Raw genomic sequence first — 18,790 nt, forward strand, 5'->3', positions numbered from 1 at the left:
GAGATCAGAAACACACAAAAATACGAAAATCCCAAATGGATATTTCCTTTGTCTTATTAAGCAGCTCTTCACGTCCAATCTAAGAACGTGAGATCTTGTTGTCATTTGTGAAGGGCGCGTCACTGTGCATTTGGATACAAAGGTGTGAGTGAGAACACAGGTGTGTTATTATAATGATCACAGTGAGACATATGTGTAGAAGCAAGTTGAGATTTGGTTCAAGCGAATGGTAAAGCGACTGGAGTCCTGCCAGTGGCGTTGGCGCCACATAAATGATGTAACAGCTTTAACTGTAAACTTTTGCAGTAACACGCAGCCTGCAGCCAGACGTGTTACTTTGCCATTGGAGACGCTCACCTCGGGCTAGAATTATTTAAACCTGTGTCATCTTGTTACACCTGTTAAGTCCTGCGCTAAAGAAGTGTTTTTCCTTCCTGTAAAAGCAGGGCACTATTAAATATGAATACATTTTTGTCTTTTATTAAGAGAATAGCTGGATGCTTTTACTGTTACCACATGGCAAGTGCTACATCATTAATGTCTCACACAGTGTGTTAGTGCTAATAACTTAATTTGTGAAATAACACGTGTGTGTGTGTGATTCTTGGAGTTAGCTGTGCTCATCATTATCTAATCTAATTTATTTAATATTTTTTACTTACTTAAAGTAAAAAATATTAATACTTCCTATTTCACTAATTATAATATGTTTATTTTATGTCATTTTGAACAAAGGATTATTAATTTATTTTTTGCAAACTTGAAACAAACCAGTTTTAACTTGAAATGTCATAAAAAGAGAAAAAAAAGCTGTAATAATATATATATATATTTTTAATCTATTAAAACACTGTGTTGCTCCTCATATAAAATAATAGAAATATATCTATACAATAAACAGATCATTTTGGTTTATTCATATTTAAGGTGTGTATTGCAATGTTGCTTTGATGTCCTTCTCACACACACACACACACACACACACACACACACACACTGAGGAAGATGTTTATACTGCATTATACTGCATATGAACACTGTTTATTTAAAATATTCAAAATCAGAAACTTGATATGAATTAGGATGTTGTACGTGGGGATTGCACATCTCAACTTGTTTCACCATGGTCTCACCTTGTAGCGTGAACACAATCATCCAAAATTAAGTTTGAAATATGAACTTGTGGCAAAGGTCTCAATTTTGATCTGCCACCTGAGACATGTTGTGAGGAGTGTTATCACACCTTGCAAAGTTTCACTTTACTGATTTAATTAATATGAATTTCTTAATTAACTATTTCACAGAAAGAAGTGGGTTGTTTCTTTTGACTTTTTCTATATAAAGATACAAAAGGTAAAATTACGAGGCGCTGTGCTACTGAGCTACTGTGTAATATCGTTGTATACAATGTACTACAGTAGTAGTGTTCAAATAAAAAGGATGCAGTTAACATTAAAAGTGATGGACTCACCGGTGTGAACAAACATGTGTTTGACGTAGTTCTGTTTGGCAGTAAAGGTTTTACTGCACAGAGTGCATTCGTAGGGCTTCTTTTCCCCCTGAGTCAGTCCTTGATTCACCTGCTGCTGCACGGGCGAATGCGGGACGGGCAGAGGGTTTGGGAATGAAGGCATGGCGGGTGGCGGCACTGCCACAAATGGGGACTGCTGCTGACTGGGCAGGTACAGGAAAGGCTTGTTGTTGCTGGGTGGCTGAGTGGGGAAGAGAGTAGGCAGGAAGGTGCTGCCAGCGCCCATGACTTGGGTGTTGCTGGTCACATTTATCGGCATCCTCAGGTTGCTGGTGTAGTGTGGGGCACTTGTCAGGGGGTGAGACATGACAGAATTTGGCAGGGATTGCATCATGCTGTCATTAGTGCTGTGGGATATGTCTAAATCATCCATGTCCTGGGCCTGTTCTGGGGACGAGTCATTGACCTCTATTTGCACAGAGGTGCCATCAGAGTGCTGGGACTCTCCTGCTGCCTCTCGGCTGAAGCTCGACATGTAGCCTTGCTGCTGCTCCGAGGCCTCTGGCTCATTACTCAGAGTGGAGCTAACCCCAGAATCAAAGCTCTCTCCTTTGGACTCGTTCTCCACCACGTGGTCCCCGTCCTCCTGGCACACGGACAGTGGTTCGTAGCAGCCGTACTCGTCCACATCCTCCTGTTTAATCTGGACTCGGATGGGTCTGGACTGTTTGCGACAGTGGGGCGTGGACTCAGAGAAGCGGTCTCCCTGAAGTGAGCGCTCCTGCAGCCGGTTCATCCAGGGCGGGTCCTGGGCCTGTTGGTCTTTGTGAGGCGCCAGAGCAGGGTCGTAGCTGGACAGCGAGCTGATGTAGTGGGAGCGATCCTGTTTGCCATTCAGCTGGGACAGATTGGTGTAGCCGTACAGCGATGTGATGTTGCGCTCAACATTTTGCTGTGACGATGTTTGCATATAGTTGGATTCTGCATCACTGCTGGGTCCAGAGGTGCCAGACTCAGGCGTACCACGAGGGGTGTCCTGTCCCGAATCTCCGGGGATAACAGGGAAGCCCCCAGGCCCAGCCAGGCCCACGTTCTGGGACACGATGCGTGTGCACTCATCGATGACTGTCTTGATCTGGAGGATGCTGGCAGCTGTGAGGATCTGCAAGGCCTCAGATTGAGACACGCGCAGGATCCCACTGTACATAAAGTCTATGAGCTTCTGGATGGACTGTACGGAGACCACCGACGGGATCTCGATGTCACTGTAGCCCAACAGCAGTTTGTCTTGAAAGAAGGGGCTCCCCGCGGCCAGCACGCACCGGTGAGCTCGCAGCATACTTCCATGGATTCTAACCGTCACGTCACAGAAGTGCCCACGGTTGCGCTGCTCATTGAGGGTCTCGAGAACAGAGTTACTGAAGTTGTGAAGGTTGATGTTATGAATGCGCTCGGTCATCCCCTTGCAACTGAGGTCACCTGTAGCAGCAAAAAACACACCTGACTATCTGCAATGAAATATTTAACATCATAGATTATGTTTAGATGATATTCAGTTCAAATGCGATCAGAGTATTTAATATTCTTATAGTAAACATTTTTCATAATTATAACATTTGTAGAGTTTTATTCTAATATTTTGATGAGTCTGGCTCTGTAATAAGAAGCTTCATATATACATCATTGCATCTTTTGTGTAAGTAAGACTGGTTGTTACTGTCTTTTGGACTTGTTATAAACAGGACACTGGCCGTGTCCCAGAGCAGTAGGTGTGGGTTTTGGTGAGGTTCCCTACTCCACCATTAGATGGAGCAGTGGGCTCACAGGACACAGGCCTCTTTTGTGTTAGCCATGTGTTCACTGTGATGGCGCTCACTGTCTATAAGACTGCACTGAGATGTGACCTACTGCTCCATAGTTACAAATGTTTTTTCGAGGTCTGAAACAAGAAGGATAAAAATGGAAAAATTAACATTAAAATTAGGTCTATATTCATTAAACATAGTTATATATAACAACAAATTATGTTGATTTCGCAATTTAAGTGTTTTATTTAGATGTTAAGTATGGTTTATTAAAAGTGGCACGGTTTAATTTCCCTTGAAACAGGGCCGATTCGTGTTAATATTTTGTAACCATTACTTTCCGCAGTGACAATAACATATAAAGTCTATTTATACACTCTGTTTGTGATGAAATCTTGTGCAATCCATTCGAAGTAGTCAAACTATACATACCATGGACAAGGTAAATGTGTGTATTAAACCCTATTGCCCATACGAAAATGAATGTAACTAAAATGAGTGAATATAGATCTGCTCGGAATTTAGTTGTTTTTTATTGCATGAATTTCCTGAGTGACACAGGAGTAGAAGTTGCACTGAAGCATACTTACAGTCCGATGCCGTGGTGAGTGGTTGGAGTTGTAGCTGGTGATGGAGGTGCTGCGGGTCAGGCGTCAGTTTTGGCTGCTGGTGAATGAGACGACTTCTCAGAGGCCGGCGCTGCTCGCTCTACTGTCACTCCACTCGGCCCAAATCATGTGTTGCTCTGCCACAATGTTTGGAGGGAAGAGAGAGAGGGAGAAAAAAGACAAAGACAAATCTTAATAGCACACACACACAGACTCAATGTTATTGCCACTCCCTTAATGAACCCGATCACGGTAGCACCAGATATCTACCCCGCAACACGCTGCAACAGATGCGTGAAGAAGAGGAGTTTTTTACACACAGACCAATGGCGGGCCTGTGCACACATGACCTCCAATTACAAAGCAAGGGTGGAAATAAGACTAAAATGTTTTTATGGTTTAGGGTTGTTCATTGGTTATCTCTGTGAGCGGGCAGTAAAACCACGCCCGTCTAAATAAATTGGTTTTAATCCAAACTTAAAAACGCAAAAGATTAAAACATTTTGGCAAACCAAATTTCATGCCGAAGCGCTGCCTTTTTTAAACAACAATGTCCACGATCTGCTTGCGGGATTATATACTTTTTACAACACAGAAGTCATTCATTAAATACACAAGAAAGGCATTGAACAACATTAATCATGTGACTAGCCGATTTTGTCCAAATGTTGGGAAAAAGTTTGACCTCGCAGCTGGGGACAAGATGATGTAAACCACATTAAAAGTCTCATGGTATCTTTTAAGGTCACGCTCCTCGACGAAGCTGTGCAAAATGCCCTTGTGCTATTCAGAAACGATTCCACTGTCATTAGTTGCACGCTGTTGGTAATGCCTTATAAAAAAACAATAACTATGAATGCTGTTATAAAAAAGCATTGTAAAACTACTCTGCTCATGTTTTGTTTTACTTAATGCTGTTCTTATAGTATGGGACTTTCTTTATACCTGCATTTGCCACTTAACTACAGGGGAATCTACAAAATAAACTGCAGCGTTTAGGATTTGACCAGACCTGCATCAAAGTGTTGGCACATACTGTTCTTCTTAGTCAAACAACAGAACGCAAAAGTCACCAGAATAAATAAATACTTGCTTTAGGGTATATGAAGGAATTTAGTGCCACAGCCAAATTATTAAAGTAATTTCGTATTGCAATATTCTATTATATATATATATATATATATATATTCTATTATATTGCATGATGGTGGCATTTATAATAGATAGTAAATTTAAAAGTAATTAGTGCAGGAACATCTTGACTAGAAATAATATATAATATAATTGTAGCGTAATGATTTGGACAGTGTAATGGAAAAAATGTTACGTGCCCAGTCTTTACTTTTGCATGTTTATAACAATGACACAGCAAAAGACACAGGCCACTGAGTTACACAATTGTATAGTGAGTCCGTTGACAATAAACATAATCATACGTGCTGTCACTAGACACCACATTATATAACCAGTGCTTTTATATAAGCTCAAATGTTCCGGCCAAGCAGCTACCATTTTGGAGTTTCCAAGTTAAAGCAGTAGGTCTATAAGCTGACTAAAAATATTCAGGAACGCAAAGGGTACTGGATACAACTATACTACTATACTACTTATGTTTATGAAGTACAGCTGCAACAAGCTCGCAAGATTTAGTGCTTTTTGTATTTTTGTAATTGCCAAATACAAGTTTTCATTTTCCAAAGTTGCCCTTAGACCACAAACTATAATTGGAATCTGACACACATGAACACACAATAAAGTTTGTATAAGGTTACTGGACTTTTTGTATTTGAATCAAGGCAAATACATATGTTTGTTTGTACGTTAAATTTCACATAGCTTCAGTTATGGACAAAAACATCTTCAGGTGTCAATCAAAGACATCCAGGATGTTGTAGATTTGAAACTGGCTAGTGTTTTTGTTCTTGCATTTTGTCTTTGTACCATATTCCTCATTTATTTCAAAAAGTACTTTTGTTTTCTTGTAGTGTTTATGACAAATGATGATTCAGTTCTGACAAGTGAGAGCATGCAAAGACAGATCATGCAGTGATGAGACGGGCCGTTCTTTAGAAAAATACTTTCTATTATTCACATACGATTCAGGACAAAACACATTTGCAACGAGATCACATTTCCTGCGCCAGGTCAAATACTATAATAAGACACTTCAGAGCTCTTTCACAAATGATATACAGGGCATCTTTTTTGACAAACTCTAAATACTTTTCACAAACCACCAATACATTTAAAACAAATGTATTCAACAAGAGAATGAAAATGTTCCATTTCGTTAGGCGAGCGCGGAGACATTTGCCAAAACGCTTGAATCCACCAGCATGGCAAATATTTGACCTTTTGCTGTTTTCTCTCCTGCTGCAGGGATAGCTCGTGGTGCGGTTGGTGCTTTGGGCCTTACAGCAAACGTCTGGGACAATGCTGACATATATGTGTAGTGCATGGCATCCTGGGCCGACAGCCGTGGAAATGCACCTGCTCGAAGGGTAACGTGAGGTGAGCTTTGGCAACAAAGGAGCAGGCCAAGACAAGCGGGCTCCGGTGGCCCAGACTGCCACTCACCACAGTCATTCCATTTTAGCCGTGACACAGTGGGTGAGCAGCAGCCAGCGCCTACCTGCAGTGAATTCTAATCAGCCCAGGGGTCTGCCTCCCCCTCCCTCCCTCTCTCCATCCTGTACCCTGCCTCGGACTAAAGGGGCTGATGATCCTTCAAAATTAATTAGGTTCTTGTAAGAGGCGGCCATTTTCTTTCACTTATTGCTCCAACTAAACAAATTTTTAAATCAAACTACATTCTGGGTGTGTGTTTTTCCTTGCAGTATTGATCTCCTTGTCCGTGCCTTTCTTTCTACCTGCTTCCTGTTTCATCACCTCTTCCCCCATCTTACCTCCCATCTGTCTGTCTGTCTGTCTAGCCCCCCCCCGCACTCCTGTCTCCTTGCACCTCCCCTCCTCCCCTCGTCTCCTCCTCCTCATGCTCCAGCTCTGCGTCTGCCTCTGTGGAGTTCGCTGTCAATAAATCCCCAGAGGTCAGTTTGTCTGCTGGAAATCAGACACAATGCTTCAGACCGCCAGTGCAATGCATGCTCTGCTGCCGCCGCCACAACAAAGACAGTGAGGGAGGGGTTTAAGGAGGAGAGGGAGGGGGCGAGAGAGGGGGGGTGCTGTACCCCCCAAAAAAAAGGAGGGGGGGAAAGAGGAGGGGAGAAAAATGAAGACACTGGGGGAATACAGGCAGAGCAACTTCAGCATGTAGACTCCAGGTTAATCAGACGCCTGTATTAGGTGACAAGCTGGTGAAATACGCCGCATCGAATAGAACATTAGTTAATCAAGTGTGCCGTGTGTATGGGGGTAATGGGAGGTGGGGGTATATATATGGGGGTAGGGATTGAGACGGCACATAAGAGGCGTGCTTATGAAAGAAACAGCCATGTGAATAATATACATCTTGAATATGCAAATAGTGCTTACAACGCTCACTGCGAGCATATACTCAAGGCCCGGGCTCGATTTGAATGTGAGACAAAAGGGGCCACGGGGCAATGGCACCAGCTCAAGCCCATGCAAGTGCATACAGTATGTTGATGAAGACGCGCACAGATTTGTATAGCACTTAATTCATGGTAATTTATGAGTTTGTTTGAAACCTCTGCCTCTTAACGATCACTGTCCAATGCTGTAATTATTAATTTCAATCATCCATTTAGTGCCAATTGCATTAGCATATAAACTAGCAGAATTTATGCTTTAATGGTATGGTTCAGCTATGAGTACTAATATCATTTATTCTGCTTTGGAAATGTATAGCTTTATAAGATCTGACAAGCACCGAGTAACACTTCCAGCTGAATTAACTTAAAATAATGTGTGAAGTCCTTGTTTCCATGTTTTGGGCACAGTTAAAGTATTGTGAACAGACTTGTCTTGTTGACAATCTGCAGATGGAATCCAAAGTTTTTAGCTAGTGTCACATCTCTTGTTGCATTAAAGTGTTTGCCTATAATGTTGTGAAGCAATTAACAGGTAATGTAACTAATGCACCTAAATCACAAACAGTTAGCAGATAGCGGCAGACTCCGCTCCTGTTCAGAGCGGCAGATTTAATTGACTTGCTTTCATGGCAGTCGCTGAAAATCATCAACAAGCAAACGTAGGCTGTTGACAAGTTGTGCCAAGATTTTCACTTTGCTTGTGATGGATTTTTTTCCCCGTACAAGCTTCCGTCTTCTCTATCGAGGAACAAGGAGGCAAACATTTGTAAAATAGTCTATAAGATGACTTAAGTATGAGGTGTTACTAAACTTTGAACTAGTTAAAAAACGATCTCAAGGATCTGTCTCAGGCTCCCTGAAGATACGTGAAATTTAGCATTTAGGGGTTTGAAAATAGGATGCTCTAGCACATTGCGTGCGAGATGGAAAGCAACCAGTTACACTCCTTTGAACAAAGTGTACTTGTAAGATTTCATGAAACACATTTTTGACTTTGGTGTATATTTGAATGAAAATGTAACTTTTTCTTGGTTATATTTGACTACATGAGGTACTTTCATCTTTCACCTCCGCTTCTACTGTCAATTCAAACCCATTTTTTTTACTTTCTCTGTTTTCATATCTTATGCCTTGCTTTTTCTTTCTTTGGATTGCCACATACCACTTGCCTTCCAGTGATTTACTTATTTTAGGTTAGCTTTTTTTAATGGATGCCTTTCTGTATATATGTATATGTATATATATATATATATATATATATATATATATATATATATATATATTGCACATTTTATATCACAAAATTGATCTAAAATAACTTAAATAAATGTAATGACTTTTGGCTCAAAACTGCGATCCTGGTTAAATAAAGGACAAGAATTAAATAAAAATCGCAACAAAGTGCCACACTGCGAGTCTCGCTTATGGATAGTTGAAACTCACGGTAGAGAGCAGTGGATTTGTCTGGATTTAGTATCACAGTTTAAGAAACAAACAAATGGAGAACAAAGAATAAAGCACAGAGCAGTATGAGGGAGAATGGGAATATTTGGAGCACTGGCGTCTTGATCGCAGGAGATTAAAGATTACTCAAACGTGCATGAATCTCTCAGAATCAGGAGGTAAATTTAAAAAAAAAAAGAAATTGGCTGAAAATGTTTCATATTCAAAATAAATGCTGAACAATGTGGCAATGGGCATTTTTTAGAAGACTAAAGTTTTTGAGGAAACAGGCCTGATCCCACAACACTAATACAGTCAAATACAGTCACATTAATGAGCACAGAGCCATGAGGGTTAAGAAGATTTAGCATGTGGTAAGAAGGTACTCCTGAAATGGGGGTCTGGGGGTCCTCCACCCAAAAATTTAGAGAAAGGAACATTTTGGTGTATTTCATCATTTATAGAGGGGGCTGTGGGTAGAGAAAAAAGAATGTAATAAGGAATTAGGGGACTTTTTAAAGGCTACTCTAGAGGTCTGCCTGAAAATTTTAGATTCCATGTCGTGTATTCTGTGTTGTTGCTGTTTTTTTTTAAACAATGATAGAGGAGTTTGTGTGAGAAAGTTCTGGAAAATTATCAAAGTAGGCACTGACAGTAGGAAGTCCTTATTACATTATTACAGTACTTGTACTACACACAGCAGTAGTGCACAGGGGCTTTCACTGAGAAGTATACGCAGCCATGCCTGCTAGCCAATGTCCAATCTTGTCAGCTCTCGGAAGCTAAGCAGAACAAGGCTTGGTCAGTACTTTGACACACTGGGTGCTACAGTGGGGCGCTAGAGGAAATGTCGCTGAGTCCTTAGGCAAAACACATTTCCTAGTAAAGCCTAGTGCCCTAGTAAAGCCTTGTTACATTTCCTAGTAAAGCCTTGTTATTATTACACTGTAATAATAACAATAATACATAAACCGCCATTAAACACCAAAGAAGAAGAACAATAATACATTTGCTGGTGAGAACAACCTGCACATTTATAAAAGCACTTCAATACATATACGTGTGTCTATCTTTAATTTAAATAACAACATGTTAAACTTTAGGACATAAAGTAAACCATAAATAATTTGTAGATTGTGGGTGTGTCAGGTGCTGCTCTCCTGTTTACAGAGGTAGCAAACACGTAATACTTTCGGGAATTTCAAACATTACAAAAATAAAATAAGGGGAGGCAGTCTGCTATAACATTAGCGTTTAACACGCAGACCGGTGTTAAATGCTTTGACTTGAGAGAAAAAAGCACAGCTCTGTGTGCTGAGCGCGTACTGTGGCAGCGGAGGGACAGAACTGTGCAGGTTTTGGCGGGCTTGGGCCAAGAATCTGTCGGGCTGGAGCATTAATAGTATTGTCTTTAAACAACACATTACAGATTGACGAAAATGTTTCCCCAATTTCTCCAATTGATGGAAATCCGTCACAGTGACGGAAAACTTTAAGCCTTGCTCTAATGAAACATGGTAAAAAGCGCTTTAAATGTGATTTTGCATAACATGTCTCCATGAGGAGAACACATGCTTTGAAGTAACACAGCTTGTATCTAAGAACAGAACCCTCTGTCTATTCAATTTGTTTGTGCATTGGTTTGTTTCAAAAAGAACCATGCAACAAATGCAGTTCAAACTCTCCAAGACTGGCTTCCTATTATTCCAAACTAGTTTCTCTGGGTGCATTGTCCGTCTCAGAAATAATTACAGCGTTGTGTTATGACCACTGCTTGGCTCGCACTTGCTAAATAACTGCCCATGCATTTCTGTGTCCCCAAGAGAAACTGCCTCTATCAGTCCCTAAATTTAAACTACTCACACCACTTAAAGATGCATACTGATGCCAGTTGCAACTATGCAAAGAAACTCAAGTCTTACAGTGAGGCAGCAGGATGTGCAGCTTTCACATAAAGTCCACAAGCAAACAAGTAACAATAAGTGGTACAATGCTATGGCACAAGTACGAGACAAACCGACTATTTTTTTTGACAGGACAGCTTGTTCAACTTCGTCATTAAGTATCACACAGCCGTTATCCATAGCACCAACTCACTCCAAATATACAGTACTGTGAGCAAGAGTCTGTATCCACAAAAGCACAAAAGAAATAAATCTAAACTAGAAGAACTTAACCGACCAAAAACCCTGCCAAGGAACTGGTTCTGTCTCACAATGGTAAAGATAAAGTACCCTGACCTGTAAAGTAGGGCTGAGCTATAATGACTCAAATTATTTTTCTGAGTATCCCAATACTAACCATAGAAGATATTTTGGCAATCTGACAGAAATGTGCTAAACCATGTCTTTAAATGTATTAGATAAGATTTAAAATGTTAAAATTAGAGTGTAAAATGCTCATTAGAACAAAGTCCAGTTAGTATCTATATTCTCAGACTGCCTCTTTCTATAATTCATCACAAAGATTAACTAGAATATACTCCTATCAGACCGACAGAACCGATGACATACTTAGACTTATTCTTAAGCCCTTTTTGGAGGACCCTGTACAATTGGCCCCCTCGCTGTGCTTTTGTTAATGAGCATTTGACCGAATATAAGCGTCTGACTACTCATATGATCTCCCGTACACCTCCAACCCCCCAAGCAGATAAAGCTACATTCAAGAGTTATCATTTAAGCACAAGTGTCCGCAGCAACTGCCTCTCAACATTACACCGCCCCTCTCCACCGCGACGGAGGGCATTTTGCCACTCAAAAAAAAAAGAAAAAAAGAACCTTGTGGGCCATTTTTTTAAAATGTCATAAAACGACACAAACTATCGATGCTACATAGAAAAAAGTTATTTGTATAAGTCATTTGGCCGGCATATTTTAGCAATGAGTGGTTTTATATCTTTGGAAGAAAAAAAGTGTCTTCTGACTTACTGTCCTTGTGAGATAAACCAGAACAAGGATGCTTTGTGCCGAATTACGGCAGGGCACCGTACTAATGAGTGTGCGCGTATTAACAGCACATCTGCGCAGTCTTTTGGATACATGTCTCGCGTGTATAGAAACCGCTTAGGTCCATTCGGAAATAGCTTTTGTGCTGGTGGTTTTATTGATGGAGTGGAGTAAACGTGTACAGTATTTAGACACTTTGAAAAAGACGTGCAAAGTCTGAGGGAGGAGGTCAAGCCAGAAGTCACGTTTTTTTTTAGCCTTTTATGGGAAATTGTCGACAAAGAACTTACAAAATGCAAAAATCTGCAAATCTTAAACTCTTTTATTTATCTAAAAAATATAAAAGATAAACAAAACAATAATAATGTATTTCAATGAGATGTCTCGAAACATTGAATTTGAATAAAATAAGAACAATGACTTTAAATTGTGAATGATCTGCTTGACAGTTCTACAGCCAATCTTCTGTCAGATTTAACTGACAGAACTAAAGAACTATGTATGTATTAAATGGCTCTGAAAAACGAATATTAAATTTTAAAAAGAGAAAAAAAAAAAAAAGGAAATTGTATTGCTCAGCCCTACAGTGCAGTTAATATAGGACACTCAAATTAAGGGTACTTGATATTAAATATAGAAAGTACAAAATATGCAACATCATGAAAAGAGAAAGGTTTTTTTTCCATTTAAAGCTAGATGAAACACATAAAAAGGTTCAACAAACATAAATAAATGTGTATAATTTCAACATCCTAAAAAATATGTTTTACAAATAATCTCACTTCACAATTTCTACTACTTTTTTCCACATTGCACAAAATGTTTTGTCAATTGAAACAAGTTAAACTAAATAAGATGTAAATTATTTGCTGATCTCGTAGAGGCCTGTAAAAGGGAAGTGCTCGAGCTGCAGCTGCACAAGGGGCACGTGCTGCTCTGAGGTGGTCCCACCCAAAGGTGAACTCTCGCTAATGTACACTGTGTTCCGGGCATCTCCAGCAGCGCACACTTGTGTTTTTACTACGCTCCAAGGGGCACAAGTGAAAGCTCACCCTGCTGGGTTTTGCATTCACCTTTTTAAAATATACAAGCTTAAAAATTGACACGGGCTAAATTTGTTAACTTCTTACATGTCAAAATGTTGCGGTAAATGGAAGGAAAGAGAATTCTTATGGCGGGTTTAATGCTTGAACGTGTAACTATCGCAGCTACAGTGAGTCATTATTCAGGTGAACTAACTTCAACAGATTGTGCTCAATGTGCGAAAATAGTATTAAGCCCAAATGACTAAAAATAATTATTGAAAGTTCTGTTAATTTGATTGTAATAATAGTCCTGCAAGCTGTTGTGTAGTAAATGAAGATTATATACGTATATAATGTGTTCAGCTCATTTGACACCATCTAAAAGAGTCGTGCTGCTGACTGGCTGTAACATAAGGGTCTATATATTTGCCAACAAGCCCAAAATACAAGCAATGGTCAACGTCACTTGGTCTGAAGCTGGCACTAAACAAAGCTTTTTGTCCTAATCCATGTGGGAGCTATTGCCATATGCCCAGTTTGGACCCGTTTATCCATATACAGTGTCGCAAGTTGTTAAGTAAATCAGCTATTTCACAAGGCTAGCCAAATATTCAAGATTTCACCCCCTTTATATGACGTGCCAATGTGGTATTACAGCTCACATTGTCGGAGCTGACAAAACATCCCTCTCCCGGCACTTCCACGGAAAAGAGTATTTTTCCGACATAAAGTTCATAATCTGTTTGGTTTACAGCGAAAGCGGCAGACATCGACAAAATGTGTGTTTATGACAAAAACAACATTTATTTAGTGAAGCGACGAACTTAAGAATGCAGTCTGGAAACGTCCCAGGGAAAACACAGCAGAATGATTCAGAAGATAGCATGCGCAACTTATTCAAATATTACACTTTGAAAGGCGCGTGCAACTGGCTGGACACATTGTGTTAAAATCAAATGTTGCCGTGGCTCGGCCGTGCAAATTCCGACAAAATGTATTTCCATTGAGCCTCACAATGTTAAAATTCTACTGCTAGTACCACTAATAATATAAAATAACCACAACATTAAATATAATACCTTTCAGTGGGTAAAGTCACTAAAATCCTTACTGCTATTTGATGCCTTCTGCTTGTAAATTCTTGCTTTAACCGCACATGATTACAGGCACATATCTTACATAGCTCTCCTTTATGTGCTGGGTTTGGTGAAACTTGTTGTTGTCGGATCTGACACGTGAAGTGATCTGGCAAAGGCGTGGCACGGACTCTGGCATTTAGTTATTCCCTGACTAATCATGAACCAGCGCAATACGACAAGATGAAGGCTGTAAGGATATGGCAAAGACACAAGAGAATCTAAAGTCCTGGTTAAAGTGTAACCAAAATCTAGTGGTTTTATAAGTGTAGCATTGATTTAAAAGATTATTTATTTGAACCTAATGTGTCATGAAAAAGTGGCCCTGTTCCCTTGTCTTTGAAATATGAGCAGGCGTGTGTGGAATTGAGATACAATATAAAAGAAGTGCTTTCGCAATTTTTGCAAAATAATGTGTTAAGCATTGACTAATAATTCATCGTTTGTATTAAATAAATTTTTATTTCTGCTGCATTCATGGTCTCATGTGTCTACTGCGTACAGAATGTTGTACAGAGGCATTTCCTTTTTCAGAACTATCCTCTTGCATGTTATGGGCAGGTCACAGCAGCATTCACAAATCTGAACATGCCATATGTCATTTATGTGAGCCATGTGCAAGTCTTATTTCAAATACATTTTTAAAAGTTTAATTTTAAGTTTAATTTGTTCAGTAGATTTCCATTGAGGCTTTTATTGTCTGATCGGCATGAGGTGAAATTAAATACGAGAAATAAATAAATGAAAAAACAGGAGGCGCTCACTCTGGCAATGCCACCGCAGCCAAAGGCCCTAAAAGTCAGTTTTCCAAAATCCCAGTGTTACTATTAGTTAACCTTTTCACCAGATAAATATGAATCAATCTGTTTTCATCAGGTCCACAACGAAGCCTTCCTAAAGTAGATCACACACTGCATAGAAGATGGAGTAAGAGTTCAGACAGGGACTGTATTAAATGTGTAGGTGGTTGAATTGTACAGGCCCAATAGGCACTAAACAGTACAATGTCAAACATTCGATGGAATAAGACGGCGGGTTGGAAAAAATCTGAATCAGCTCCAACATTTGTTTGTTGTTGAACAGGTTACACATGCTCGTGTGTTTTTTCACATGTACCAACTGTCATAAAGAACTGCACCAGCCTGTAGAGAGATAAAAGAACACTGGCCTTCTCCGTGTTGGTCCACAAATTATCCACCAAGTCAAATTAATCATGATTTCCAGCTTTCTGAAGGAATCTATTGTGAAATTGATTTTTAACTAGGTCAATATTAGGCCAATAAACAATGCAGAGTATATCAGAGCACATCTTGCTTTCATTTGGTGATAAGATAAAGAAGAAAGACTTTAAAAAATTAAAAATATCTGACAATAATTTCTTGCAGCTGTTCAAAAGAATTGTTGGAGAAAAAAAGGCTCATTCTGTCTTTGTGCTGTTTGAATCCTGTCCATTTGCAGTAAAACACACTACAGTGGTATTGTGCAAATATCTGGCAAAAGGTTTGCAGAGCACCCGATGCACCTTGAGTGAGGCTGTGTACTGGGAGTGTTTTGGCTGCTGTGGCGCTGCTTACTGGCACCGGGCTCAAACCTCCTGCTCGAGCCAGGACGCACAGCACAGCTCACATTCACAGAGTTAAAAAAGTTTGGTGGTCTGTTATTTTTTGATTTTCTTAAAGCCGCTTTAGACTCTTCGCAATGCAGCTCAACTCGACAAGTGAGCTCACCATGACTTGTAGAAAACCATATGGGTGCAGGGTGAGGTGAGGACATGCATGCACCTTGGCAAACATACAACTGCGCTATTAGAATCCAGGATACATTTTTCACATCAGTAGAATGCCTTGGGCCTCCACTTCTGTGTAGCAGAGAATACATATTATGCCCATGCCTGTTTCCTTCCAACACAAAGGTTTTATCTCACTACTATTACACTAGAGGAGTGAAGAAATCAGATGTGCATGCTTCAAACGAAACACAAACCGTTTTCCATAAAGCACCAATGACCTGTATTCAAACTGAAGTAAACATGGCCAAGTGATATGAAGAAATAACGTCGTTTTGACACAGAGGAAACGCACGGTTGCACCCACAACTGGAATCTGTAGCACATTCACACTAGCACAGCCACAGGTGACTTGAAACAGTGTGAATCAAAGTTGACCCTTCATCTTCTACAAATATTTTAAAAAGTATTTGTAATTAATAAACCAAACAAAAAAGCCGAGGCCTCGTTTTGAAGATGGAATTTAAATATTCTGTAAATGGAGTTGTTTTCATCACAATAAAATAAAAAATATTTGCTTTCTAGTTTTACAACTGAACAAAAGGTCCCTGACAGTTACAAGGCGCATAAACAAAAACTTCTGCCTCAATGCATTCCTGATCCTCACGAGAGGGAGATTCCAAAACACAAAACTCCTTTCAGAACTCGCACATGACGATAATAAAAAAAATACAACAGCAAAAAAACATCATAAATGTGTCAAGAAAAAAAGTTTGTCTAAATTTCAAGGCAATCAACAACTTTAAAGTGTTTTGCAAATGGACTGTTTTTGAAAAGTTTATTAAAAAATATTTTTGAGTGATGAATATTGAATGTAGCTCTCTAGCTAGAAAACAACTCTTTTCACTTGAATCATGATTTAATATTTGATTTTGAAGAGTTCAAATAAAACATAACACATAACATTTAATTCACTGCAGCTAAAAGGGTAACATGAACACATACCATATCCAGGAATTAAAATATGATATTGTGCATGTGGAGAAGCGCTATGTGAGAGAGAGGTGCATCGTGGGTAGAGCAATTGGATCCAACGAGTCGTCAGTTTGCCAGTACTTAGTTGACGAGCTTGTGTGCTCACAAACCAACACTATAAAGCTGATAATTCGGATAAAAATACTGTACAAGACTGAAAAAATGTACTGCCTTTTGCGCAATTAAAATTCAGGTCTCATTTCAATTGTCACGGCAGAAAGATTAACCTAATTTAAAAAAGGAAAATATTATTAAGAATTTACAGTAAAAAAAAAAGAAAAGGGAAAAAAAAAAAGATTTCAGATGTGATATAAAACACTCAAACTGGTAAAATAAGGAGGGACAGTAAAAATCATGGCTGCTTGCGCATCACGTGGTGTTTCTTACAGTTCGCATTGAGGTTTTGAGGTAGCTGAGTTTTTGGGGACGTTGCCATGGAAACGAGGGACTCGGCCTACAACAGCAGTCCTGAGCATCAGGTGAGAAACTTTATGCGCTGCAATAAAAGCTAAAGCTATAACGGGCTTAAAGGGCATTTGGAACTTAATTACACAACTTATCAATGACTTTTAGAAGTAGGCCCTCTCTGCTGGCAGCCACATCAAAGATTAGGCTGGTTCCATAGGGGCTGATTCATCCTAATTACTATTACAGAGCAAAATACAAAAAAAAAAAAAAACACAAGAGGAGGGGAACTGGGGATAAACAGTGTCTGAGACAAAAAGGCCAAGCAGTTAACAAGCACCGTGACATTCTGGACGCAATCCACAAAGTGCCTCCTCGTTATATCGATGGATTTCTATTGCAATCCCAAAATGGCTGCCAAATATGTTCAACTGGGCTGGGAGGAAGTGCCAGAAAAAGGGCTCAAGTGCGAGTCTTGATTGTGCACCTTGAAAATCGTTGGTCAAGCATTGCTAAGTATCTTTTTGTTGCATATTTCACATTTACACGTTTGTGAAGAGAGGGACGTTTCACCAGGAAACTGCCTCCCGGGAATAGTACCCGAGTTTCAAACCAAGAATTGATGCCAAAAATAAATCTAAATGTGATTAGGCTTCTTAATACATCTTAAAAAATTGATTTGCTAATGTGCATGACAAAAACAAAAATCCACCGTAATGCGCGTGTGGATTATGTGAATTCACTCATGACCAATATTACATTTCCAGTATTTTTCCAATTCCGTCCGCCACGCAGTTCCCGACACACACACAAAAAAAAAATCTGATTATAATGATTCAAATTCAAACTGTGTGCTACCTAGTTAAAGCGTGGTTAGGAAAAAAATGACTGTGAATATTAAACTAGTGAAATGTGGCAATGCGGAGGCAACAGAGATGTCCCTTATCATGTCTACTTGGGCAGCTTAAAAATTATTTGGAAAAGTGACCTGCCATCTGTGAGCGGCGCTTACAGTACGAGATGATTGTGTTTTATCTTTTTTTTTCTTTTTTATTTCACTTCCAGAAAAAAAAAAAAATCTAATTAATAAATTAATTGAAAAATAACAAGGGGATATTGTATGCTCGCTGATCCAAGAAAACCAAGGTGGGAGAGATGTGTGAATTGGTCATCAAAACATTTGGACACATGTTACACTTTGGAGGAGATTTGTGAATTTTTTAACAAACAACAATAAAAATTTGGGAGGTGTTTGAGGGGAGGACAGGCGGTGGGTGACAAGCACGTCTGATTGCTGGATATGGATTAATTGAACACCTTTCTGTCTAGAGCACCAGCCCACCCCCCACCCCCGCTCACATACACACACACACACACGCACACACCCTCTCCCCCCTTTATCTGCTGGCTCTCCTTCATATAATAATGACTTGCCCTATTCCGCAGACAAGCTCTTAAATATTCATTAGTCATGGGTGGGTTTTTAGGCTTGCAGGAGAAAGGAAAAAAGTAGGGAAATTGAGGTTCAAACCATCTCAATGTATTGGAATAATAAATAAAAAAATCCCTGTAAATTGTATAGTTTTTAGGGACATCTTTCAGCTCAAAAATACAGGTGCGAACTTTACGTGTTGCCTTTTTAAAATGGGGAGCTTTCCACTTGTGATAATGTGACT

At 39.6% G+C, this 18,790-nt stretch overlaps 1 protein-coding gene across 1 annotated transcript in view; it reads right to left on the reverse strand.

The window, feature by feature from the left end:
* The window catches only part of zbtb20 (zinc finger and BTB domain containing 20), a 30,959-nt gene that overhangs the window by 10,084 nt on the left and 2,085 nt on the right, over nt 1-18,790 (reverse strand). The window contains exons 2-3 of the mRNA XM_072446259.1: nt 3,867-4,021; nt 1,472-2,950 (exon numbers count right to left, since the gene is read on the reverse strand). Coding sequence (XP_072302360.1) covers nt 1,472-2,930 — 1,459 coding nt within the window. The 5' untranslated portion in view covers nt 2,931-2,950; nt 3,867-4,021. The remainder of the gene's footprint in view (nt 1-1,471; nt 2,951-3,866; nt 4,022-18,790) is intronic.

The sequence above is a fragment of the Eucyclogobius newberryi genome, unplaced genomic scaffold (assembly GCF_026437365.1).
Source record: "Eucyclogobius newberryi isolate DKJ021-1_F unplaced genomic scaffold, fEucNew1.0.hap1 SCAF_15, whole genome shotgun sequence".
NCBI classification, from domain to species: Eukaryota; Metazoa; Chordata; class Actinopteri; order Gobiiformes; family Gobiidae; genus Eucyclogobius; species Eucyclogobius newberryi.